The sequence below is a fragment of the Tenrec ecaudatus genome, chromosome 10, assembly GCF_050624435.1.
Source record: "Tenrec ecaudatus isolate mTenEca1 chromosome 10, mTenEca1.hap1, whole genome shotgun sequence".
NCBI classification, from domain to species: domain Eukaryota; kingdom Metazoa; phylum Chordata; class Mammalia; order Afrosoricida; family Tenrecidae; genus Tenrec; species Tenrec ecaudatus.
In genome coordinates, this window is record NC_134539.1 from 121,770,420 (window position 1) to 121,795,338 (window position 24,919).

Consider the following 24,919-nt stretch of genomic DNA (forward strand, 5'->3'; position numbering starts at 1 on the left):
CTGGGAGCCCGCGCGGATGTCTGAGGCTAGCGCTAGGCTAGCCATGCCCATGCCCGGTGAGCCCTGCTCCCTGGCGGCCCTAGGACGAGGACCAAGGCTGTCAGTCTTATCTTTATGGGCTTTTCCCAGCCCCAGCCGCCCCCCGGCCCCTTTTTATCTCTTCAGTTGCACTTGGCTTGTTTACTTAGGGAGGCCCTGGGAGCTGGAGTCAAGGCCCTGTTGGGGAGAGGGGCCTGGGCCCTGGGGTCTGCAGAGATCCAGGCCAGAGGAGAAAGAAGGTATGAGGAGAAGGTGAGGGCAGTCACGCACCCACCCACCCTCCCAGCTCCAGAGCCAAGAGAAGAACAGTGGGTGGACAGAAGTGGAAAATGCGCAGGCTTGCACCCCTGATGGAGGTACGCCAGCCTGTGCCACAGGGACATCGGTGGGCAGGAATGAGGCACCTGGGCAGGATGGGGGTGAGAAATAGACCCCCAACACTTGGGAAAGAATAGCTGTCGCCAGGCATGTGAATTAGACTCACCCAACCACCCAGTCCTTCCTCTGTTGGGAATGGATTGATTCAGACCTTTGGCCCAAATTGGAGTCCTTTGGAGGGAATGGATGTGTGAGTGGGTGAGCCTGCAGGTAGGAGTGTGAGGGTGAGGCTCCCAGGCCCCAGGTGTGAGTTCAGTGTCTCTCGAGCCACCTGGGTGACTTGGATGGAGGCTTCTGTGAGTGTGCAGTTGTGAGGATGTGTGTGGGGATGTGAGCACCCACGTGGGAAGGGTGCTTTTCGGGAGAGGGAGCATGCGGGAGAGAAAGTTTTCTGCCTGGTGTGGCTATGGAGGGGGTGGATGTCTCATCAGAGGGGGAGAGTCCAGGCAGGGGGCCTATATCCTCCCTGCAGGTGTGCAGCCCAGCCACCAGAACCTGGGCCCCCACTCCAGGCCTGCTTCCCTCCCCTGCCAGCCTCGGGTTGGGATCCCAGGCTTTAGGGAACAGCGGAGAAGCCCCAGGCCTCCGACCCACTGGAGCGCAGCAGGAAGGAGGGACTGGGGCACAGCAGGGCCCACGCGGAGAGGGCGGTCCTTCCCTCCCCAGACCCACTCCTCACACCCCACCCCAGGGGCAGGCGGACAGAGCTAGGAGGGAGGCAGGAGACGAGGGTCCTGCCCTCCCGTAGCCCCCCCTCCACCCCCGCGCTCCCAGCTGAGGGTCCACGTGCGCGTGGGCTCCAGTCCCAGCACGAAGCCCAGGGCTCCAGCTGCTGGCGGTGCGGGCTGAGGAAGTGACACGGCGCACGCTGTGCCCACAGGAGATGCTGCAGGACAAGGGTCTGTCGGAGAGCGAGGAGGCCTTCCGGGCCCCGGGCCCCCCAGTGCTCGGCGAGGCCAGTGCCACTGCCGCCGCTGCCACTACCGCCACCACCGCCGCCCCTGAGCCCGCTCTGGCCGCGCCGGGCCTCGGTGGAGCCGCGCTCGGCAGCCCGCCTGGCCCCGCTGCAGACGCCGCCGCCGCCGCAGAGCAGGTAGGACTCGCCGGCTGTGGGCTCAGGTCTGTCAGCGGGCGCTCAGTCCTGCCCATCGAGCGCCGGGCACCGTCCAGGGGAGCTGGCTACGTCAGCTGGCCATCCCTCCTCCACACGGAGTCTTCAGGGACGGGCGCAGGAGGGAGGTTCTCCAAGCAGCCCAGTGACTAGCCAAACACTCAGTTCAAGGACCCTACAGGACAGGGGAGGCGTCTGACCTGGGGGTGCATGGGCAGTGAGAGCCCCCCTCTCCCAGGTGCTTGCGCACGCACCAGCTGAGCTGGAGCTCTGATGTCTGGGGGCCACCCTCAAACCCCCACAGTCCCCACGCCCAAGTCCCCAGTGTGGCCGGCGGGGCCACAGTGCCGGTGCGTGAGCCAGGCTACCCTCCGGGAGTCTGCTTCTGCCCTTGAGCCTGGGGCCCCATCTGGCCACCTGAAGTCTGCGTTGGAAAGGGTCATCTACCTGGCAGGGTCAGTACCTATGTCCTCTGCGTCCCATCTGCTCGTGCAGCCCTGAAGGAGCGATTTTTCAGGCACCAGTTAAAAGATGACCCCATTCTCCTAGAGTACACAATAAGTTTTGGAAACGAAATCCTGAGGCACCGGAGGCTAGTCTTGTTCTAGATGGGTCCTGAGGCCTGTGTGTCTGAGGGCTGAGTCCCCCTAAGCGCCCCAGGCCTGCGGTGAGAGCGCCCTGCGCAGAGTCCTGGCCTGCCGCGCGCAAACGCGAGCCCTCCTTTCCACGCAGACCGTAGAGAACATCAAGGTGGGCCTGCACGAGAAGGAGCTCTGGAAGAAGTTCCACGAGGCCGGCACCGAGATGATCATCACCAAGGCGGGCAGGTCAGGCTGGGAGATGTCCTTCCGGAGGCAGGGTGGGGGGCGGGGTGGGAGCTCTCGAGGACCCCTTAGGAGTCCTCTCCATCCCCAGATCCCCAGTCCCCAGTGGGGGTGGGTGGGGATGGGGAGCTGCGGTGGGCCTCAGTCTGCTCTGTGCTTGACTTCAGCCAGAGTGAGCAGGCAATAGTGGGGCTACCCATCTGAGGAGCCCTGTGTGTGTGTGTGGTGGGGGGGGTGCGTGTGTTTCAAGAATACTATGTAAATGAGATGCAAACAAGGGCACGGTTCTGGAGTTGTTGGTGGGCACTTTGTGCCCTGGGGTCTGCCTGCTTTGTCCTCCCTCCTCTGGGGACTTCAGGAGGAGGTTTCTCAGGAGGTTTTCAGGAGTGCACTGAGAAGTTGCTCCTTTGCAGATGGGGCAAGGACATATTTCCCTCTTCTTTTTCTATATAGTTTTGGAGTCCCACCCCCACCTGAGTCTCTTATTCCAGGGTACTATTCCCCGCTTTCTACTCCCTCATCAGAGAAGGGATAGGACTGGGGGTGGGCGGGGGTGGGGGGGGGGGTGGGGTGTGTGTGTGTGTATGTGTGTTCAGGCGCTATAGGGAGCAGCTCTCAGGGTGGCTGCCAGAGGGGTGATTTATAAAGTGGAAACATCTTTAAAATGCGCTGGTGTCTGTGGGAGCGTGCAAAGAGGAGAGGGGGAGAGCAGCAAGGGGTTCAGAATTGCTGGGGCGAAGAAGAAGAAGGTGCTGGGCTGGGGTACGGAGTGGGGCCTAGTGGTGATCAAGGGAAGGGGAGAGTTTGAGCTCAGGAACTTCCTCCTCACTTGTCCCCGCTCCACACGCACACTTAATTTTGGTTCCCTGGAGACAGGCTCGGTGTGAAAATGTCCCTTTGGCTGGCGGCGGGCCTGTAGTTGGGCTTCCAGAGAAATTATATCACCGGGAACATTCTAAGGGCTGAAGACCGACATTCAGACCGCCGGCTGGCAGAGTGTCCCGCTTCCTGCCCAGCTACTTCCATCGGTGAAACCCAAAAGGTGCTTATAGGCCTCCGCGCCCCTTCCGCTCTCCATTGCTGAAATCATAGGTTCCACAGCACACAGTAGGACTGCGGTAAAGCACTTAGTATGTAGTCCCTGGCACTCCTATGAATGTTAACTAAAATCTGAATAACACAGCAATCCTCTCAGCATCTTCTGCTGCTTTGTAGAGAGCCACTGTGTCATTAGGAGAGGGAGGACCACTCGAAGGTAATACAAAGTCAGTGCCGGCAAGTATGAGACTGGGTGCAGTGGTCCTGCCTGTGTCTTGTTTGCTAGGCAGCCTTGTCCCCCTTGTTTTTTTGGGACCAAGCAGGGGCTAGTTTACTAATCCACATGAGCTTACTTGTTAACACATGTGCAAATTGTTCACTAAAAAAAACAAACCTATACCATTGCTCAGGTTGACTTTGACTCACAGTGACCCCATAGGACAGCGTAGAACTGCTCCTGTGAACTTCCTCGCTCTCCTGAGGAGGGGGCCGGTGGGTTTAAAGCAAGCAACCACCTAGCACTTTGCTGCTCAATACTTAAGCCAGTGTGCTACCAGGACTCTTTAAACTGCTCACTGCTGATTCATAAATAAGCACAAGTAAGCCTTGCTTGCGAGATACCCCATCGCTGTCAGGGACTGTACACTGGAAGAGCCTGATTCTGTGGAACGGTGCCAGCCAGACCAAGAAGTAGAATCTGTGATATGGTGGAAAAAATGAGGAATCGTTCACTATAGATTAGTAAATTAGCACAAGCATGCCCCATGCTTGCTTGGCTTTTTGGGGACTCTGATACTCTCAACTGAAGGTCTGAGTACTTGGGTCACCTCCCCTTAGTCACCAACCTTAGAGAGGTGACATGGCCACCCTGGGACTGTATCAGGGGAGGGAGCAGAGAGATCTGTTTGGTACATTTTGGGGACAAGGAAGGAAGGTATATGGGGGGGTGGCAGTGGGAGGGGGGCAGGTGTAGCCAGCTGAGTGCACTTGGACAAGTTGCTGAACTTCCTTGAGACTCAGTGTTGTTTGGTAAAATAGAGACAGTGACTGTAGACTTACTGTGTGTGTGTGTGTGTGTGTGTGTGTGTGTGTGTGTGAGAGAGAGAGAGAGAGAGAGAGAGAGAGAGAGTACTAGGAGGCTCAAGAATCAACTTAAGAGCAGTGGGTTTGGTGGGGTTTGGGTAAGGCTCAAACCAAGCAGTCCAGTGAGAACGTGAACGGTGCTTGGTAAACTGTCAAGTGGATTACAGGTGTGAAGAGGAGGATTTATTTCTTGTGCCTGCTGGGGTGGAGGGAAGGAAAGGAGAAAGAAAGACTCAGAGCTTCCATTTTTAGGCAGCCCAAATAACTTTCTCTTGAAAATGATTGGCCAGTAAGTTCTGGGGCATGCCTGGCCTCCTCATTCTAAACAAAAGGCATTTGTGGCTCATCTCAGTGGGGTTTCCTGCACCTGTGTGAGTCCTCCTTTCCTTCCACCCACAGAGTTTCAGAGGTGGTCAACTTCAGGCAGATGTGTGTGCCTGATCCTGGCACAGCCTTAAGTAATTGGCCTGGGGGAGTACAGCAAGAGTTTAAAATTAACTGCGATGGCAGGAGGTTGTCCTTGTGGCAGGTCTCCTTCTTAAATCATGCCTTACCCTACCCCCCACCAGGGTTCTCAGAGACTCTATCCTCCTATATAGTTCACCTTCTCTCTTGAAAGACTACTTCCACTGACTGCCCTGGTCACCGTGTTCACCTTTCTCCCTTAATCTCTTCAGAATGCAGTTTATTTTATTTGAGTTTGGGACCCTTCTCCATCCTGTCCAAGATTCTCCCAAGTTGAGTTCCCTACTCTGTGATTCTACCAGGATCCGTCCTTCCTGGGACACTTCTATTTCTCAGGAGGTGGCAATGCCTTTTCCTCGAACCTTAAATTGTAGCTGTCTGGATGGCCAGAACTGGAGGAGAGCGGTTTATGAGAACATAAACCAACCCCACGAGGGAAGGCACTTGGCTCACATGCTCACATTGATAAGAGCAAGGTGGGGGCAGTTTCCCGGTCTGTACAAGCCTGATGTAGGATGCCCAGCTGCGGGAGGTCTTCTGGGTGCTTGTTTTCGGAGTCGCTGTGACTCAATGTAAGCTTGCTCTACCCTGGAGACCCTGGCCAGTTAAGGGCATTTTAATGGCACCTTGGGACCCTTCTCAAGCCAGAACCTTCTCAGGCCAGTTTGAAATCTTGGATCACAAGCCTGCTGCCTGCCTCAAGCCCTTTAAGTCCTTGAAGAACTAAAGGCCAGAGGAGAGTGATTCCTTCCAGGACAATGACTTTAAATGGTTGAACAATTTAATCTGTTAATAAGATGCCCCCCCCCACCAAGTAAGACATCAAGCTCTGAATGCGCAGGAGCTCCTGATGTCCTGTTTAAAATGGGGCCACACTCTTCCCTAACTAGTCCCTGTCCCCCAGCCGCACCCCCCCCCCAGTTCCCTGTACCAGAGATTCCATGCTACTCATGGCAGGAGCAGACCCCTCCCCACCCCCCTCAGGTCCCTGCCAAGCATGATCCATGTGAGAAACTGCATTTTCTCCCAAATACAGATAAAAGTGAGCTCCACCAAAATTTAAATAGAAACCTCCCCCAATGAAAATTTCCTAACTGTCTGACTGCCCCACTCCTAGGTCATGGTTTTGCCACCAGATAAATCTCCTCTCTCAGCCTTCATGGCCTGTTGAGTTCAATGTTGCTTGTGTTCGTGACAGTGAATTTGCGTTTGAAAAATGAACTACTGATGAGAACTCCTGTTGAACCTGCATTGTTTGTTATTCTGAGGCAGGGATTTGGCCCGGCTTAATCCGGGGCTTCAAAGCCGATTGCCCTTGCTCTGTATACAGAGCGTCAGAGCCCAGTGGCGTGGGTGATAAGAGAAGTAAGGGTTGAAGACACTGGAAAAGTGGGTTGGAGAGAGAGTGCTTTGATCTCTTTTTAAAGTATTTTCTGAAAGCAAAAGTCTATCAGAAGGAAGTGGCTTAGGGGGAGAGAAAAAAACCTAAGAGAAGCAGCTGACCTCCCCAAACAGCACCCATTCCACACACCCTCCCCCCAGCTTCCCTCCTTCCCTGCCACCACCCACCCCCGCATTCGAGGAAAATATTTCTTTAAAAAATACTTTTGGCGAACAAGAAGACATTTTCTCTGTGTGGTGGAAAGTGGAAGTCTATGAGGCAGCATCCTCGTGACTCTGGCTGCAGAAGGCGAGCTCGGTCTCAGAGGCGGCATCAGCCCCTGGCAGCTGCCGTGCTGGCTCCCCACGGCGTGCCCCGCAGGCTTCTCCTCCACTCACCCCCACCAGCCCGACCCAGGCCTCGCCTTCCGCAGGGTGGGCTTTCTGTGGCCCCCTGCCTTGTCCCAAGACCGGAGGCTGTTTGGGGTTTTAAAGGTGTAAACTGCACTGAAGTGGAGCGTGGCTGCGGAAGAGCAGGCGGGACACCCTGCTGTCTTGTAGTCAGCCAGCACCCAGTTCCGAAGAAGAAACCCACCGTGGCACGAGTGTCCCCTGGAGGAGCCCTGGGGGTGGGCGAGGGCGGAGCGGTTCCTCACTGGGCTTTCACAGCTGCCGGGCGGGCCCACGGGCAGCGCTGCCCGGTCCGGCAGGGTCTCAGTGAGTCGACAGGCCCTTAGAGAGCCTTCGCTGGCCGCCTCGAGGTGGGGGGGGGGGTAGGGGGGAGCAGGGGGACCCCCTCCCGGCCGCCCACCTTGCTTAGCCTCGCCCCTGCCGGAGAAGGAAGGCACGAGCAGCCGCCTCGGGCTCCTTGCAGGCTCTTGGGGTCCTGGGCCGGGTGGAGACTATTTGGTGGGTGCCCTAAGGCGCTCCTGTCCCTCCCCCTACCCTGTGGCCACCCCCGCCCCCCAGTGCCGCCAGGAGCCCGCCAGCCTGGAGGTGGCCTCGGGGTGCCCCCCCCCCAAGCCCCGCTCTGCAGTTAGTCCGCATGGATCCTTGGTCCCCCCCACCCCCCTCCAGGCCTCGGACACCCCGCCGACTCCGAGGAAGCTTATGTTAGCAGCTCATTCTAAAACCATTTCCGAGAAGACAGGAGATAAGGCGGCCGCCCAGCACCCTCTCCGAGCTGTCTGGGGTCCCGAGGAGAAGCCGGGCTTTCATCTCCCCAGGCCCTTTACCCCCCTACCCTCCGGCGGGGCCGTTTCCGCGAGAGGGGGGGTCGAACGCGGCTGGGGGAGGGGGGAGGGTTGGAGCCTGCGGGCCGGGCGGGGGTCGGGGAGCAGGCTGGGGAAAGAGCCAGGCCGCCAGAACAGGGTGCGTGCAGGGGCGCGGGCAGACCCACGGGGCTCACGGAGAGGTTCGGGGGCTCTGGAAGCAGGTGGGCTGTGTGTGTGTGTGGGGGGGGAGTGCCAGTAGAGGGTAAAGGGTTAGTGCCAGGGGCGGGAGCTGAGGGAGGATCCTTTTTTGACCCATTCCCCCTGGCCCACTGAGGGGTACCCCCACCGCGGGGTGGTGCTTTTCTGCTCTTGTCCAAGAGCTTGATCATAATACAAGCAGCTCTCCTCCCGAGGCCCAGAGCAAGGGACCATTTGGGAGGAGGACCTAGCAGGGCGCTAGAGCCCACAGCTGCACTGACCCGGTGAGCCAAGGGCAGGAGATCGGTGACCCTGCAAATTCCCCTTTCAGCCAGGTTGGGGTGGGTGGAGGTCAGCCTCACCTTCACACCCCGCCCTTCCCCCATGCTGGGCTGGTGGGGTCCTGTCCAGCACCAGGTGGAGCAAATCTCATCCCTCTGTTCCTCCGTGATGAGTTTGAACCCACCCAGAGGAACCTCAGAAGAAAGGCCTGGTGGTCTGCTCTCAGGGGTGTGTGTGGGGGTCTCAGACAGGTTCAGCCCATAAAGCATACTCCTCTTGTGCAGCACACGGAGGGTCCCTAGGTCCCCTGAGTGCTTGGTTAGGTTCCCTCAGTGGAGGGTGGGCAGCCTCGCAGCAGTTCCTGCCCTGGGTGGCCCTGCCACCCTGATTTCTCTCCCTCCACGAAGACAATGGAGCTTCTCAGGTAGCCTCCTGGGTTCTGGGGACAGGCTCCTGAAAGAGGGGGTTGGTGGGCAGGGGAGGCAGAGGCTAGGAGATGCACCCACCCCAAGACCAGCAACACCTCTCCGAGGCTGTATTTAGTCAGAAGTCTGGGCTGTCTGTGGTCACTTCCAGGGGACGCTAAATTCCAGATGCCAGCTTCATGCCATCTGGAGGCAGCGCCTGGGCTTCTTCAGGGCTTTTACAATGGCACCTAGTGTGCAGCTGGTGGCCCAGGCCGGGCGGGCAGTAGGAGTAGAGGGGGAAGGCCAGCGCACTCAGCCCCCGCAGCCTGGGGTACTAAGGCTGTGAGCATTTGCTCCTGGCCTGTGTGTGCAGGCTGGCTCCTGGGGAGGCCAGTCCTGCCCTTGGCTGCTGCCACCTGGAGTGATGACTGGAGAAGCCAGCTAAGTGCAAGGCACGGGTGCCAGACCATGCCAAGCACAGCCAGGGCTGCCCCATTTTGAGACTGCTTCTGTCGCAGTTACAAAATGGTGGCCTAGAGGGGACAAGATTCTTGGCCTTCCCACCCCCGGGAGAGGGGAGGTGATCCAGCTGCTACCCTCCCAGCCTTCAGCTCAGGCCAGGAGCAGGGTGGTGCAGGCCCCAGCTGTGCCCCCAGGCCAGGGGCAAGGGAGCTGCTAAGCAGAGGCTGGGTTGGGTTCCTGAGCCCACACTCCCCCACACCCCCATTCCTGGGGAGGGGGTGGGGTGGACATTTGAAAATGCTTTCAATTGACATCTGAGACAAATTCTTCCACATGGTTTATAAGTCCCTGGACTTGTTGCTAGAACTTCCCTCCTCCCTGCAGGCACGCATGCACACACACATGAGTACTCAGCCTGTGCTCCTGCCCCTGCCCCTGCCCTTCTGCAGACACATGCTCACACACGGTCCTCATACAGGTGCTTCCCCTAGCACAAGAGGCATGCACAGACTGCAGCTGCCAGCGGGACTGCGGGGGGGGGGGGTGGAGTGGGGTGGTTGGGACTGAACCCTGGACCTCAGAGGGCCTGACCTGGGCTTGATGTGGGCTCTGTAAGCTTGCGGAGTGGGGGGGAGGGCTTTGATTCTTTCTGCAAGCCCTATCCTTAAGCTGGAACCCCTGCTGACAAAGTGGGGAACTCTATCCATCTCTAAGGTGCTTAGGACAGCTTTGGGGGAGAGGAGGGGGGCGAGGGGAGCTCTGCAGAGGCAGAGAGGAGACCCTGATGGCTGCCCTGCAGTGGATAGTAACACAACTCAGGTGGCTGAGTCTCTCCTCCCCTCCTCCCAGTTGGGTTGGACCCTGCTTCCCTCTTGGGGTGGTCCTCTTGGCGGAATGTCAACTGAGGAGGAGGGGAACCTTAGGAGGATTGCCAGGAAGTTCTGTCTACCTGCACTTCCTCTCTGTCTTGTGTTAGGAGCCTGGTGGCCAGGGAGGTACCTCAGTATGTGTGGGATTGGTCCCAGGACTCTTGTGGATGCCCCAATCTCCACCCCACCCCATTCTCAAGTCCTGTATATAAAATGGAGTAATACAGCCTACACACACACATCCTCCCATATACTTTATATCATCTCCAGATTACCTACAATACCTAATACCATGCAAACGCTATATAAATAGCACCTTGCACTTCTCAGCCTTTGAGGGATTCCATGGATCCTGGGTTGCTTCATCCCCAACATTTTGATCCAAGGTTGGCTGCATATGCAAACGTGGAACCATTTGGGATGGTCCCTGAAGACAGGGAGAACTGACTTTATGTATTGAGTGGCCTGGAGAAGTCTTTCTCTAGAAGGTTCCTTGAGCCTCAGAGGCCTGGGCAGCCTCAGCATGGACAGCAAGAACGAGAAAGCTTTGTTTGTTGGTGAATTTGTTTTCTTAGAAGTAGATCATACAACTTGTTCTCGGAAGTAGATCACAATAACAATCGTAACTGGACTCATTAGCCCCTGCACCTAGGAGACAGGTAGTCATCATAGCTCCATGTTAGAGATCAGAAATGTAAGTACAGATCTCAGGGAAGTTGCCTAAAGCTCGCATCTTATAAGTGGTGGGGCAGGCAGCATGGTTCCAGAATCTGAGCTCTTACCCACGGGGCTCCCTCCCTCACCCAGTAAGTGCGCACAGGCCCAAGGGAGGGCAAGAGGACGCCCTGCCGGTGAGCACTCTCCGGAGTCCAGAGAAATTTAACAAGACTTTCCTCTGTTCCTGGGAACATCCACAGACACAGTGACCCAGCGGAAGTGGCTTGATGTTGATGCAAGCAGTGGACAGGGAACAGCATTTTAGCTGGTGATGGGCAGGCAGGACATAAAGACCACCAAGTTGGTGTAGAAATTCCTCTCACACTCCTGGCCAGGGCCTCTGTGCTTTGGCTGCTCAGTCGCTGGGCCTAAGTCTTAGGGAATTATGGGACAGATTTGGAAAAGTGTGTTGCCCTTCCTGGCAGACACGCAGGCTGTCGGGCCTTCGGAGAGCAGTGAGCCTCTGCTTTTGCAGGGTGGGGTGGGGGAGAGAGAAACCAGAGGGTGAAGTGGCTCATGCAAGGCCACAGAGCGATGGCCAGTGCCGAGATGGCTTATTAAAGGGACAACACAAAACCCAAGCAACAACAGAAACGACCAAACACAAACAAGCAAACCCATTGTCAGGGAGTAATTCTGATTCACTGCGACCCCATAGGCTGCCTCCCGGGTTTCCTAGGCTGTAGTTTTCAGACGCAGCCTGCCGGACTGCCCTCCACAGGGCACGGGACTGGCATTTTGCTGCCCGTACCACTTGCTAAAAGGACAGTACCTTTGAAAGCCTTCTTCCCCTTGCCTCTGGCTTCTGGCCATCTCTCTTGGTGCTCTGTCCATGCCTCCCACCTCACCTCTTGGCTTCCCTCAGGAGGATGTTCCCCAGCTACAAAGTAAAGGTCACAGGCATGAACCCCAAGACCAAGTACATCCTGCTGATTGATATCGTCCCTGCTGATGACCACCGCTACAAGTTCTGTGACAATAAATGGTAAGAGGCCTGGGACCTTCACCATGTCACCAACTTTTCACCTTACCTGCTCCTCCACCCCATCTGATGCTCCTCCCAAGGATTTGCCAGGTAGTTTTGGTGACTGCTCAGCTCCACAGCCTTGGGCCCACTGCTTGGCCTGGGGGCTGCAGAGGCTGCAGAGGGCCGGCTGATGTCTGCACGTGGGGGGCTAGCAGGGTTGTGGGTGGAGGCTGAGAACCAGCCGCAGTGTAGGGCAGATTCCAAGGATTTACAGCCACAACCATGGACAACCCGCATTTGATGGCTATGCTGTTGGGGTGACAGAGAAGACTGGGCAGTTAGACCCTGGTCTGACCCTTTGGCGATGGAATGAGGGAGACAGCCAGACTGAGGGGCAAGGCCAGACTGAAGCCTGATGAGTCAATGCTGGGTTCCTTTCCGCGAGACCAACTTCTTAACACAGTGTCTGCCCGCCGAGCTCAGGACAGGGCTCAAGGAGAGCGTGAGGGAAAAGAAAGAGCAGCCATTCTGGACGCTGGCTGGGTGGCTGGGTGGCTGGTGGGCGGGTAGGGCTGGATTAGCTGGCAGAGGCTGGGAGAGGGAGCAGGGTTTGGTGGTCAGGGTGATGTTTCTTGTCTGCTTCTCCACTCTAGGCTGCCTTAGCCCTCAGATTCGTTGGCGGAGGGGACAACTACCAATTAATATCCCCCCTCTAACTAATATAATGGTAACGATTTAAAAATCGTGATACAGGACACACAGAGAGGGGCCCCGTGTCTCCATAATGTCTTTGTCATTAGTCCCAGTCTGTCAAACAACTGCGCTTCACTCACCCTCTCCCTTTCTTGGCTACTGCCGAGTTGCGCTCCCCGACTCGGCACTGCCTCTGCCCCTCACTCCCATGCACAGAGGCCCACAGTGACCATGTGATGGACCCAGCAGCCGTCTTCTATCTGGTTTATGGGGATCTGCTCTTGGGGAGTGCGAGGGGGGACAGGACATCTGGGGTAACCAGCTGTTACCACGGCTCTATCTGCTCTGTTGGCAGGATGGTGGCGGGGAAGGCTGAGCCCGCCATGCCAGGAAGGCTGTACGTTCACCCGGACTCTCCCGCCACTGGGGCCCACTGGATGCGGCAGCTGGTCTCCTTCCAGAAACTGAAGCTGACAAACAACCACCTCGATCCCTTCGGCCATGTAAGAATGGGGACTGCCCTCGCCTTGGGGCAAGTCCTGGGGCAGCAGTGGGGCTAGGAGCCTTTACCCTAAGGTCCGTGCCGGCTCCAGGCGTTGGCACTTGCTGGGCCAGCATGTGGAAGGAGCACACACTTCTGACCAGTAGTGCGCATAAGCCTTTCTCCTACCACTTACTGGCAGGTAACATCGGGCAAGAGCGTTAGCCTCTGTGTGCCCATGTGTCCCTGGCTAGGAAATGGAGATGCCGTGGGGACCTTCGGGGGCTCTGAGGATTACAGGGAGAACATGCGCAAGACACTTCCACACAGGGACGCTGAATAAACGGCAACCAGATGAGCAGGCTGACCAGCTGGATGGATCTCTCTGCAGTTTCCCAATGTGGGGTCTTGTCAGAGCAGAGCCTGAGACAAACCACCTCTGGGGCCTTCTGATGCCCTGTTTGGAGTGTGCTTACCAGAGACCCTCTGGAGGGGAAGGCCATGCTCTGGCTCCTGGCAGCGTCATCCTGGCCTGGCCTGGGGCCTGACTCTCACCAGAGAGATGCTGGAGCCCCAGGAGTCTGCTCTGATGCCCCAGCCTGGCCGCTGGAGCTCATGCTGTGCCCATCTGGTCTTGGCAGACCCTCCCAAAGGAGCTTTTTATATGGAAACTTTTAGCTCAAGTGTGTGGCAAACATAAGCCTGGGGACCTGGCATTATCTGCCAGGGCACCAGCCCCGCCCCTCTCGGCTACCCATGGTTCCACTGGAAGCAGGGGAAAGGGTGGCTGGGGTGTGAAGCACGGTAGAGGTTGCTAGGTGCAGTGGTCCCTGATGTAACCATGACCTGGAGTGTGTGTGGTGGGACTTTGGGGGTGAGGGGAGAGCTGGGTGGGGATATGTGCAGGTGAAGCCATCTTTTAGGCTACAGTTCTGTTTCTGGGGAGTTTTGTGCAGTTGAAAGTTCTGTTGACTCACAGCTGCTCATGGGCCACCCCAGCAATGGCTCATTTCTGATCTGTTGGCAGCTCCTAGCTTGGATTCTTACTCTCTTCAGCTCTCTCCCGAGGTGTAGGAGAATCATGAGTGTGATTAACTCCTGACTTAGCTGATCTGCAGGCCCGGATATTGGCAGAGCCTGCTGGGGGGCTGTGCCAGACAGAGCAGAGTGTATATGCACAGGTTGGTAGCACCAACCTCTCAGAAGGGCAGACACAAGCCACTGGCCTGATGGCATGGGACAGCCAAGCCCCAGCCTCCCGGAGTCCCTGGACTCTTTCGCTGAGAGGCGGCGGGGCTCCTGGGCCTTCCTATGCACCATCTGGTCCAAGACTGCTCCCAGCCCCACTCCTACGTAGTACCCTCTGTCTGGTCAAGGCCATGGCTCCCACCTGGTGTGAGGCTGGGGAAGAAAGTTGCCAGGCACAGTCTGCCCACCACTGCCCCCACACTCAGACCCCATGGGACACACCTCTGGGGGAAGCATGGAGCTTGCAGGAGATGGGTCTTCGGGTGGTCTGCAGTACCTCGGGATCAAAGGACTGGTGAGAACACTGGATGCACCAGCTTGTCATCCTGGTTCCCAGCTGCAGGAATTCCCGAGGGGCTCGTCTACCTCCTGAAAGTCCAGCAGCCAGTTCCCCGCACCTGGTTTGCATCTTGGATGGGATCGTATGTGGTTTCTAATAACCCAGAAGGGGCTGAGGCTAGGCCAGGGGAGCCGCTTGATGGCTCATGGTACCAGGGCATCTCTGATCACACTTGCCAGGCCTGGCTGGGGCTTCCCTTGCTTTGGCAACAGGGGCTGGGACAGTGGTTCTCATGCTTCCTCATGCCGCAGCCCTTGAACACAGGTACTCATGTTGTGGTGACTCCCAGCCATACAATTGTTTTCTTTGCTACTCCATCACTGTAATTTTGCTACTGTTAGGAATTGGGCGACCCCTGTGAAAGGGTCATTCGCCGCGACCCACAGGTTGAGGACCGCTGGGTTAAGACCACATGCCAGCCCAGCTTTCTCCCCAGTCAGACAAGCTACACAGCGTGTGTCTCCTTTCCCCTCTCATCCTCCTGTGATCCACGGAGCAGAGCTCCCGCGAGAGGAGGTGCTCGTCCTAGGAGCTGGGAGGGAGTAAAGGAAGAGGTGCTGGGCCCCACCCCTCTTGTCTATTTGTCTTCCTGTCCCCAGGACTCCAGTGTCATGTCTTTAGCCATTTGGAGTCAGAGCAGCCGTTGAGCACCCAGGCAAGGGCCGTGGGGGGTGATGAGCTCCTTTCCTAGACACAGCCGGGCAAACAGCCCCTTTGCACCTTGGCTTTCGGCTCCTGGCCCGTGCCGGTGGGAGTGGTGAGCACTGCTCGCCCTTCTTCTTGACCTCTCAGAGTGGGAGCCTGGGAAAGCGGCATCCTGGACAATGAGCTTGGCCCCTGAAACCTCTTCCTCTGCACAATGCACTACTACATCTTTCCGTTTCCTCTAAACCTTGCAGACCTCCATCACCATTCTCCAGCCAAATGGCCTTTGGGGTCCTCACCGGGTCCCAGGACCTTTAGTGGCCGCCTCTGTCAGCAGTTTTCGGGCACTGCCCACACCCAGAGGGCTGGACTCTTCCTTTGGCAGCTGGGACAGGAGTCATGTGGTGACATGAGTGCCAGTTAGCATCGTCTTAATAGGTCCACTAGGCGGACTCCAGATTCTGGCTTAGAGAATCCTGTGTTCAAGTCATCTTATCTCTTGATCCCAGGAGTTGAGCAGGGTCGGCTGAGAGGCCTTGCGTGTGACCCATAGATAAAGGTCTCAAGGAGAAGGGAATCCTGGTGTGGGGAGTACAAGAGCCATTTTGGGGTTCCCTGTGTTTTCCTAGTTTCCCTGTCTTCTAAGATGCCCCCTCCCAGCCAACATGCTCTCGGGGCAGCCCATCCTACAAGGCACATGGGGCTCTCAGAGCACCTGCCAGATGTTCTGTGTGATAGCACCGATTGCAACTGGAAAACTCCTGTGGCTTATTGCTGTGAGCCCAGAAAAATCCCTCTGTTCTTGGGGGTGGGGGTGGTGATGGACAGGTTCAGGGTGTGACCACGGATTCTGGGAGTGAACCCAAGGCCAGAGAACAGGCAGGCAGGGGCGGGAGGGATGAAGGGGGGCAAGAGCAGGAATGGGCCTCAATTCAGGTCCACCTCTGTGTCCCTCTGGTCACAGAGGCTGTTTGCCCGTCATCCCTTCCTACTTGTCCCCGATCCTTTCGGGTCCTGTGCCAGGCCACCATGTGATAGAAGCAGAAGTTGCTTATTTCCCTTTCTCTTCTCTTCTTCACCTCATAAATGACTCCTCCGCCGCAGGAACTGAGCTCAAATGTACTTTGTCAGGGAGGCTGTTCCGGGGCCCCAGCGCACTTGATCGGAGCACCCTGTACCTTCTTGCCCTAGACCTTGCCAGTTATCACGTTGTGCTTATTTATATTTTTAAAAATCAATACACCAGCACGATTAAAAAACATCAGCCCGTGAATAAATAACGATGTAGGCAAAGGCGTCTCTCTCCACTAGATCTCCTCCCATCCCATGGCACCACAGGAAACCCCCACCCTGGTTTGTGCCCAGGAATAATCCATTCCGAATCTTTCTCCTACCAGCAGTCGGACACGACTGCATACTCCATGCGCTTCCCTGGAGCATCGTTCGCTCCCACAGAGCTTCCTCATTCCTTTTTCACCGCAGCATAGAATTCCACTGCAAGATTGGTCAATTCTTCCGATCCATTCCTCACCCAGGGAATTAGGTGTTTCCTATTTTTTGCTCTTTGGAATCAGCTTGCACCTATGTTATTTTCTGCTGAATGATTGCTGGCTTCATGGAGATTGGGATTGGTCTGTTTGGAGGCTCTCACCCAGTGGGTCCCCGGATGCATGTTCCCCTGGCCGCAGCCTCACCCGCGGGAACACAGAGGCAACTGGAGTTTTGTCTGCCTGCTAGGTGAAAACATGCCCCGGGCTTGCTTTCATTTTCATTCCTCTCTTAGGAGGGAGGTGAAGCTCCTCTTTCTATGGTTCCCTCATCTGGGAACGGCTGCTCCCATCTGGGGCTCACGGTGCTCTGAGCTTAGGGCAATTTCTAAGAGTTTTTATACCTGAGGAAGGCTTGTGTGTGGAATGAGTTCATTGTTTCCCTGATTTTATCTATCGTAGTATTCCATATAGAAGTATTAGTCTTTCCCTGATTTTTATCTATAGCATTATTCCATATAGAAGTATTAGTCTTTCCCTGATTTGATCTATCGCAGTATTCCATATAGAAGTATTAGTCTTTCCCTGACCTGTCAGGGAATCCCCCATCTTTCCTTCTGATATCTTAGGGACCTCTTTCTCTCTTCAAACCATTGATCCTTGGAATTTATCCCAGAGTTCACCATTTCAATCGCCCTAACTCCATTAATTGAACATGCCTCATTCTCCCCAGTATTTAGCCTACCTATTTCTGGATACGAAATTCCCATGTGAATTTGTATTTATTTAAACTACAATAGCCCCTTGGCCTACCCACGCCCTACCCTTCTGTTTTCAGGGTTTTGTGGTGTTCTTGTCAATCTCCCCCCCCCCATTAACTTTAAAATCAGGTTGTAGTGTTGAAAAAGAAACATACTTGTATTTTTATTGGAAATACTTTTAAATTATTAAATTAGGGAAGATTAATTGGAACATCTTATTTGTCCAAGTCGTTTTTTTTTTTAGTTTGGTTTTTAATCCTTCAAAAGCATATTCAAATATCCTTCAAGAGTCCTTACATGCATCTTGTGTGCTAGTTGATCTCGTCGTCGGTCATTATTTTATTTATTTAAAAAATATTTTTTGGTCGTTATTTTAAGTGTAGTGTTTCTTTCACTGTGTTTCTCACCACTTAGTTTTGTTTTGTTTTAAATCATTTTATTGGGGGCTCTTAGAGCTCTTATAACAATCCATACATCAATTGTACCAAGCACATTTGTATATATGTTGCCATCATCATTTCCTAAATATTTTCTTTCTGTTTGAGCCCTTGGTATCAGCTCCTCTCTTTTCCCTCCTTCCCCACCCTCCCACCTTCAGTGCCACTTCATTTTGCTTGGTGTTTCAGTTACTATGTGAAGTCCCACTAGATAGTCAACCATGAGGGTTTTAGTCAGTCCTATGGCCTCATGCCGCGCTGGCACTGGGCCTGGGAAGTGAATGAGTGACTCCATGGAAGGGGTGGATTCAATAGAGGGACCGGATGTCTTCCCAATGCCTAGGCTGCCAACTGGCTCATGGGACCCAGGGTAATTCTATTCCTGTCTCCCACGTTCACCGAGCCCTGACAGGTGCCTGCAGATGTCCCAGCGAGCCCAGGTCAGGCCCAGTCCTTCCCTCCCCTTCCCACCCAGGTGGTCCTGCTTCGCGGCCGCTGTCACCTTCCTGAGCCTCAGTCAATCTTCTGGTGAAACGGGGATAAGGATCTCCCTACCTTCAAGGGGGAGGAGCCTCTGGGCAGGACCAATGGATAACAAGTTTGCTCGCTAAGCGGGAGGGTGGAAGTTCCAGTCCACCCAGAGAGGGACTTGGGGGAAAGCCCAGATGATGTATGGAGAACCCCATGGCGCTCAGCTCTGTTCTCACCCGCACCGGGCCACCCGCGTCACCATGACTTGACGGCAGTGGGGACTTCCCTACCCTGTGCATGTGAAATGCACAGCACAGCACCCCCCCCTGAAGACAGGGGTGCACACAATAAACACCGGCTATTATTTATTTACTCCTTTGAAAGACGATACGGTTTCACTGTCCTCACAAACAACTGGCCCTGCCATGTGATAAGGACCCCAAATAATTACAGAGAGGGAGCCCAAACACTTCTCCCTAAAGTTCCTCGACAGACATTTGTTTTGCTTCGAGGCGTCCTTGTAAACGCTTCACTCCCTCCCTCCCTCCGGGTGCCTTTCTCTTGGGTCGGATCTGGGCTGCGCCCCTTGTCTGCCCTGGAGCAGGTGCGGAGGTTCTCGAGGGGCTGGCTGGCCGGCGTCTGCCCAGCTCTTTATCCATTTTCATGGAGGACGCGGTCCCTCTCCCCAGCCATAAAGACAGCTAAGTTACAGAGCTCCCTGCTAACTGCGCTGTCTGCCCTTCAAGCTGTCAGTTCCCAGATATGTATAGTCTCAGGAACTCCAGACAGACTTGCTTCGAGTCGACAGTAGCCTGATGGTAGCGGTGTTCCAACACCGTGGAACAGCTATGTTCGAAAGTCGATGGCACTGCCTCCCACGTCACCCTGGGGGTGGGGGTTGGGGGGGGTTAAAAGCAGACCCCTATGCTTTTATGCTGGATCTTGGATTCGGAGCCATCGTACGAACGTTCTTAATTGTCAGGGACTTGCTGAGCAATTGTTTTCTGGAAAGCGGTAGAAGGCCAATTAAGTTTGGGAAGCTGCGTGGCAGGGACTTTGCCCTGGCGAGCTCTGGTGCTCAGTCTTTTGGGGCAGCGCACACAGGCAAGCACCAGGCAGAATGGAAGGAAAGCACAGGATGCAGTCCCTTTGCAAGGCCTCCGGCAGCTGCTGCCCTCTGAGATGCGCCCAGCGGCCACTGAGCAGGGTCGGAGGCGGGCGAGCAAGAGGGACGGGGTGGCGTGGGCCAAAGCAGCAGCTCAAGCTGAAATTGGACAGCTCCACTCAAAGAGGCTTCGGTGAATTTCTTAGGGCTCACGGGGAGGCCCTGACAATCCTCCTTCCCCACGTGCACACCCCACGGGACCCTCGCCCACCGTCTCGAGACACCCAGACTCCCAGGGCCAACAGGGCGAAAGACAGGCCTGGGCTTTCAGAACTCTGTGTGATAAGACTCCAGGGGAGCGTTTAGGGAGCGAGGCTTATCTGGCTAAGGTTTCTTCCATGCTTTATGTCTTTTGTTCTCTATTTCTTGGGCTGGATTTTCCTTCGCCGAATTACCTCCAGATGTCTTTCTGTTGTCTCCCCCCCAACCCCCATCCCCGTCCTTTCTTTAAAGTTTCAGAGCCTATCTCTGTCTCACCTCTTTGCAGGTTTGGGAAAAGTGAGAAGAATGATGGGGTAGGTTGTCTTAGAAGGCAGGGTCAAATCTGATTTTTGCATATGACAAAATGGGCACCAGCCCCACTCATGCGCAGCTAGCAGCCAGATAAAGCTGTGATCGACAAGGTCAGCAGACCCTGGAGAATCCATATTCCTTACAGAGTTTGATTAGGACCAACCTATTAATGACTGGAGAGCCCTGGTGGTGGAAAGGTTACGCATTGTACACAAGGTCGGCAGTTTGAAACCATCAGCCCCTCCTTGGGAGACAGATGGTACTTGCCACTCCCATGAAGAGTCACAACCTCGGGAACTCACAGGGCCAGTTCCACCCTGCCCCACAGGGTCACGAGACGTCAACAGGGACTCTATGGCAGGGAGCCTTTTGGGTTTTGTAATTTATTGGGTTTAGTGTTGAGAGCAGATGGCTGTCTTAAAGACAGCCCCTGATGAGCCTCAGGACCCTAGTCCTTGGGTGAGCCGTGTCCCCACTACAGGCCTCCTGTTCTCCGTCTGTAAAATGAGGGGGTTGGACTAGAATGACCACTGAAGTCTGCCACTCTCAGGGAGCATGGATCAATCTGGGCCTCATTGATGGCGCACATGCTGATTTCTTAAGGGGATGGATGGTTGGCGCTATCACAATTGTTAATGAGAACAGACTTATGAGTTGTAGCCAGGACCGAATGAATCCCATTTCTGTAAAGCGCTGATGGCTGGACCCGTCATGTGGTGGGCTGTGTTGACACGGCTGGCCCACTTGGCCCGGTGTCCACTGTAGCAAGTACAAGGAGCTTCATGTGGCGCCTGGGTGAATCCCGGTGTGCAAGTCACTGGGCTTCTTTCACCTCCCCTGCATGTTTGCGCTGGTCTGAGGAGTGGAACCTGTCCGAAGTGCCTGTGTGGAAGTAGGGGCTGACGGTGTAGGGGAGGCCCAGGGGCAATGCAGACTGCCAGGGTTGGGAGGGGCGTGGAAGAGCATGTCAGTGAAGGCCCTGCTTTACCCCAATGGCTGGAGAGGACACATGCTTGACCAGAGACCCAGAGAGGCTTCTGGATCCTTGACCTCACCGTGGCTGGCATAGTCACACCCCACTCTCCTCCCTACAGTGGCTCCTACCTGCTCTTGGCACCAGCGACTCCTGACCGCTGCGTGTGTTTGAGGGCAGAGCTGGGCGCCATAGGCCTTGCAATGACTGAGTTCTTTGTCTTTCTCTCTTTCCTTTTTGTCCCCCCCCCCTTTTTTTTTAGGTGCCTCTGTGTGGACTCAGACCTCCTGCCTTTAAGCCAGCAGCCATGCAGGCCATATTTATACTCCCCAGGGATTTCTCGGGGTCTAGTTTCTGTCTCCTCGGCTTACCTTGCCAGCCTGTCCGTCCCCTGTCCTCAAAGGGGTATTTGGTGTATGGGCTGAGGAGTTTGCTTTTTATCCCAAAGAGGCAAGAGGAATTCATCCACTGTGATGGCCATTTCTTGAGAGCAACCTAACGGCTGGCAGGGGTGGTGAGGGAAGGACGCCGAGAGGCGCCTATATGAGAGGGCTTCCAAAGTTCATGGGAAATCGGAGTTAAAAGATAACAGAAGAGTCCCCAGGACTTCTTGAAGGCCCTTTGTCTCCAGGCCCTGTTTTCAGGGAGCACAAAGCCATCCTGGGTGCCCCGCAAACCCTGCAGCAGATAAGAGAGTGGAGAGGAGGTGGGGAGAGACCAGGAGGAGGCTGCCCCAGGCACCCAGCTAGAATAGCAGGATTGGAGCCAAGATGAAGAGGGGTGGAGAGGATTTGGGTCCCTGGGTGGATCTGGAGGTGGGTGACGATGAGAGGTGAGAGCTCTTGTGTCTGCCTGGGTGTCACAGCCCTATAGGGCCATTTGTCCCGAGCTGGCCTTAGGGGGCAGCACAGCCTTGTTGGGGCACAGGGCATATGGTTTGGGTTTTACCAGCCCCACATGCCCCCCGCACCCTACCCCCTGGCAGCCAGCGAGTCCAGAGGCTGGTCTTGCTGCGGGGGAGCTGACGCACCTGAATGCTCATGGGAAGATTGTCTATGCCAGTGGTTCTCACCCTTCCTCATGCCGCCACCCTTTCATACAGTTCCTCATGTGGTGGTGACCCCCCCCCCACCGCCACAAAACCATCACATTATTTTCATTGCTACTTCATCACTGTCCTTTTGCTACTGTTATGAATCCGGCGACCCCCGTGAAAGGGTTGTTCGACCCCCAAAGGGGGCGCGACCCACAGGTTGAGAACTGCTGGTCTATGCCAACGTTTACTCATGTTATTTGAGCCAAGACCTGAGAGAGGGCCTTGTTTCTACTGTTCCCAAAGACAGTCTGTGGTCCTGGACCAAGTCTTCCCACTACCATAAGCCTGCCTCTCACTCATGAGGCGCCTGGTGGTACAAACGGTTTTTTACCTCAAGGAGCTTGCATTGTGATTGAAGGGGCAAGAAGAAACAGGACGCGCATTGGCAAGACCACACAGCTAAGTAGGCAATGAATGGAGAGGAAGTTTCAGAACCGGGAGTTCAGAGCTGGCCCTAAGAACCTGGGTGGGCCTCCTGGAAGGGCTGGCTCTTGAGATGACAGGCTAGGTCAGAGAAAATAAAAGGGAGGCCAAGACAGCACAATGCAAAGGAGGGCCGGCAGAGGCCTGGGGACTCGCCTGACATTAACAGTGAGTGAGTGAGGCGGGATCAGAGTCCAGGCATGCAGTGCTGGGTCCCCAGGGAACTTGACCTCCTGCAGCTGGGTGAACAGGGCAGGATGCTCATGCTACCCAAGGCCTAGCTCCTTTCCCTAGAGGACCATCCCAGGCTCCTGGAAGAGCCCCCTGGGCAGGACGTGTGTCAGTGTCTGACAGGCCCCTAGTTAGGGCAGGGGCTCCCTGGCTGCAGGGCCCGGTCTGGGGATCTCTGCACTTGCCTCAAGAGTGTCTAGGAGCTTTGTCACTGAGGGCTGAGTGGGGAAGAGGCCAGTGGCAGAAGCAGCAAGGCTAGTTCTATGAGAAGGGGCTGCTCTGCCAAACTAAGGAGCCCAGGCCCCCAGCCAGTGGCCAGCCACCTCTTTCCCTGGTGGTTTGACTGGGGCGGGGGCTGACCCTCTCCCCAGAGGGAATGAGAGCAGCCGGCCCGCTGTAGCCTTGCTGTGGATGGTGCAGACGCTGGCCTACTTCTGGCATGCTGAACACCCAAGGGTTAAACCTTTCACTGGGCTTCATCAGCAGACTAGGTCTCCCTCTGGCCCCGCCCCCGCCCCCACCATCCTGGAAGGATGGGAGCCAACAGGGCCAGACCAGGAAGGGGCATCAGCAGAGTGAGGGGGGGGGGGGTGCGCGTGCATGTGTGTGTGTGTGTGCGCGCGCGCACGCAGAGGGGAACAAGACCGGAGACCAGCCAGGAGGGGAGACCAAGGGTTAACAAATGCAGCAGGGCTGATAAAATGCCCCACATTCCTGGTCTTGCCTCCAATGGGGAGGCTTGTGTCTGGCAAATGTCAACGATAAAAAAATCCATTTTAATGGCACACGATATAGCCGCTACCGTGGGGTACAGCCGCAGGGAGCAGGTTTGGGGCAGCCACTACTGTGTGTTTCTCCCTGCAGTTCCTGAGGCCAAGCCTCTGGGCTCTATGCTTAAGCCTGACTTGACTGGGGGGCCCCCTTTCCCCCACCCAGCCCCCCTGTGTCCTTGGAAGCCTGGACCTCTGGAAGTATTTTAGGAACTTTATCTCTTACCTTTGCACTTTGAACTCCAGCCCATGATGGGGTTCCTCCAGGCTGGGGGTTGCCTTGGGCATGTCTGTGGGGCAGGCTGCATCCAGGTCTCCCCGTCCTGGCCAGCAGGTCCCTGTGAATGTGCACAATGAGAAGACAGTGAGTGGTCACAGGAACGGCTGGAGGGGCACGTGTCCCTCAGCTTCTCCCCAACCCCTACTCTGCAGAACCCCAGCCTCGAAGCAGCTTGTGCTGCTGAGAAATGTGGGAGGTGGGCGCAGAGAGCTGAGAAATGTGGGAGGTGGGTGCAGAGAGCTGGGCTCGAGCTGGCATTTCTAGGAGGTGCCTGAGTGGTGAGGAGAACAGAAGAGGGAGAAGGTGAGAGGCAGAGGCAAGGGGAGACCATCTTGGAGGGAAAAACCTGAGGGATGGAAGGAGGGAAGAACCTGAGGGATGGAAGTTATGTATCATGGCCCTGTCTCCCAAACAGGAAAACTGAGGTCCCACAGTGATGAATCCGTGCCCCCCCACCCAAGAGTTAACTGCAAACTATGGACTCCCCCTGTGATCCTGCACTGTGGTCACCCCAAACCTAAAACCCAAACCAAACCAAACAAACCCCCTGCATCGAATGATTCTGCCTCATGGCAACCCTATAGGACAGGATAGAACTGGCCCCGTCGAGTTTCTGAGACTACAGAGTGGCTGGTGGTTTTGAACTGCTGACCTTGTGGTTAGCAGCCCAGTGCATAACCAGGACGCCACCTGGGCTCCTGCATGGAGGTCACTAGGACCGTCTAAATGGTTAAGCGCTGACCGTCAGACCTCCATGGCCGCAGTGAGACAACTTGTGACGCCAGGGAGTCCTTGGGGCCCAGGACAGAGGGGAGGGGCCCCTGGAGGCTGGGTTTGAGTCCAGAGCTTCAGGAGCTTTCTGGGCTCCCTCCTGGTAGTCAGGTCCTGGACTGGGATTTGGGGGGAATGGAAGCCAGTCCGGGGTCTGCCGAGGGAAGCCCAGGAGCAGAGGGTGGGGTCCTGGGGCTCACACGGGAACTCTCGTCTTCCAGATCATTCTCAACTCCATGCACAAGTACCAGCCACGCCTGCACATCGTGAAGGCGGACGAGAACAACGCTTTCGGCTCCAAAAACACAGCGTTCTGCACCCACGTGTTCCCAGAGACCTCCTTCATCTCTGTGACCTCCTACCAAAACCACAAGGTACCCCAAGCCCCTCACAGCTCCCCCAGCGCACACAGCCCTGCAGAGAGCCAGGGAGTGAAGGCAGGACTGAGGACGCCCTGTGCAGGGAACTCAGAGACCAGCCCTGTGCCCCCCACCCCCCAGCAGTGAGCGAGTCCAATATCGAGCACTCATAAGCCTCCGGCACAAGGAAATTGGGGTCTCTGGATTTTGGACAGTGGGGAAATGGGAAAAGTTTACAAGTGTGGAAACAGGCGTGAGGCCTGCTCCGCGGCTCGAGCGTTAGGCCTTCAGGGCTGTGTCATCTTCGTTCTGCTGCATCCAAAGGGGCACTCCGGGCTGGC

General features: G+C 55.9%; 1 protein-coding gene across 2 annotated transcripts in view; it reads left to right on the plus strand.

The window, feature by feature from the left end:
- The first annotated feature begins 1,300 nt into the window (after positions 1 to 1,300).
- TBX4 (T-box transcription factor 4) overlaps positions 1,301 to 24,919 on the plus strand; it is a 28,157-nt gene continuing 4,538 nt past the window's right edge. For both annotated transcript variants that reach the window (XM_075559275.1, XM_075559276.1), the window contains exons 1-5: positions 1,301 to 1,510; positions 2,261 to 2,355; positions 11,333 to 11,452; positions 12,483 to 12,630; positions 24,441 to 24,593. In XM_075559275.1, coding sequence (XP_075415390.1) covers positions 1,301 to 1,510; positions 2,261 to 2,355; positions 11,333 to 11,452; positions 12,483 to 12,630; positions 24,441 to 24,593 — 726 coding nt within the window. The remainder of the gene's footprint in view (positions 1,511 to 2,260; positions 2,356 to 11,332; positions 11,453 to 12,482; positions 12,631 to 24,440; positions 24,594 to 24,919) is intronic.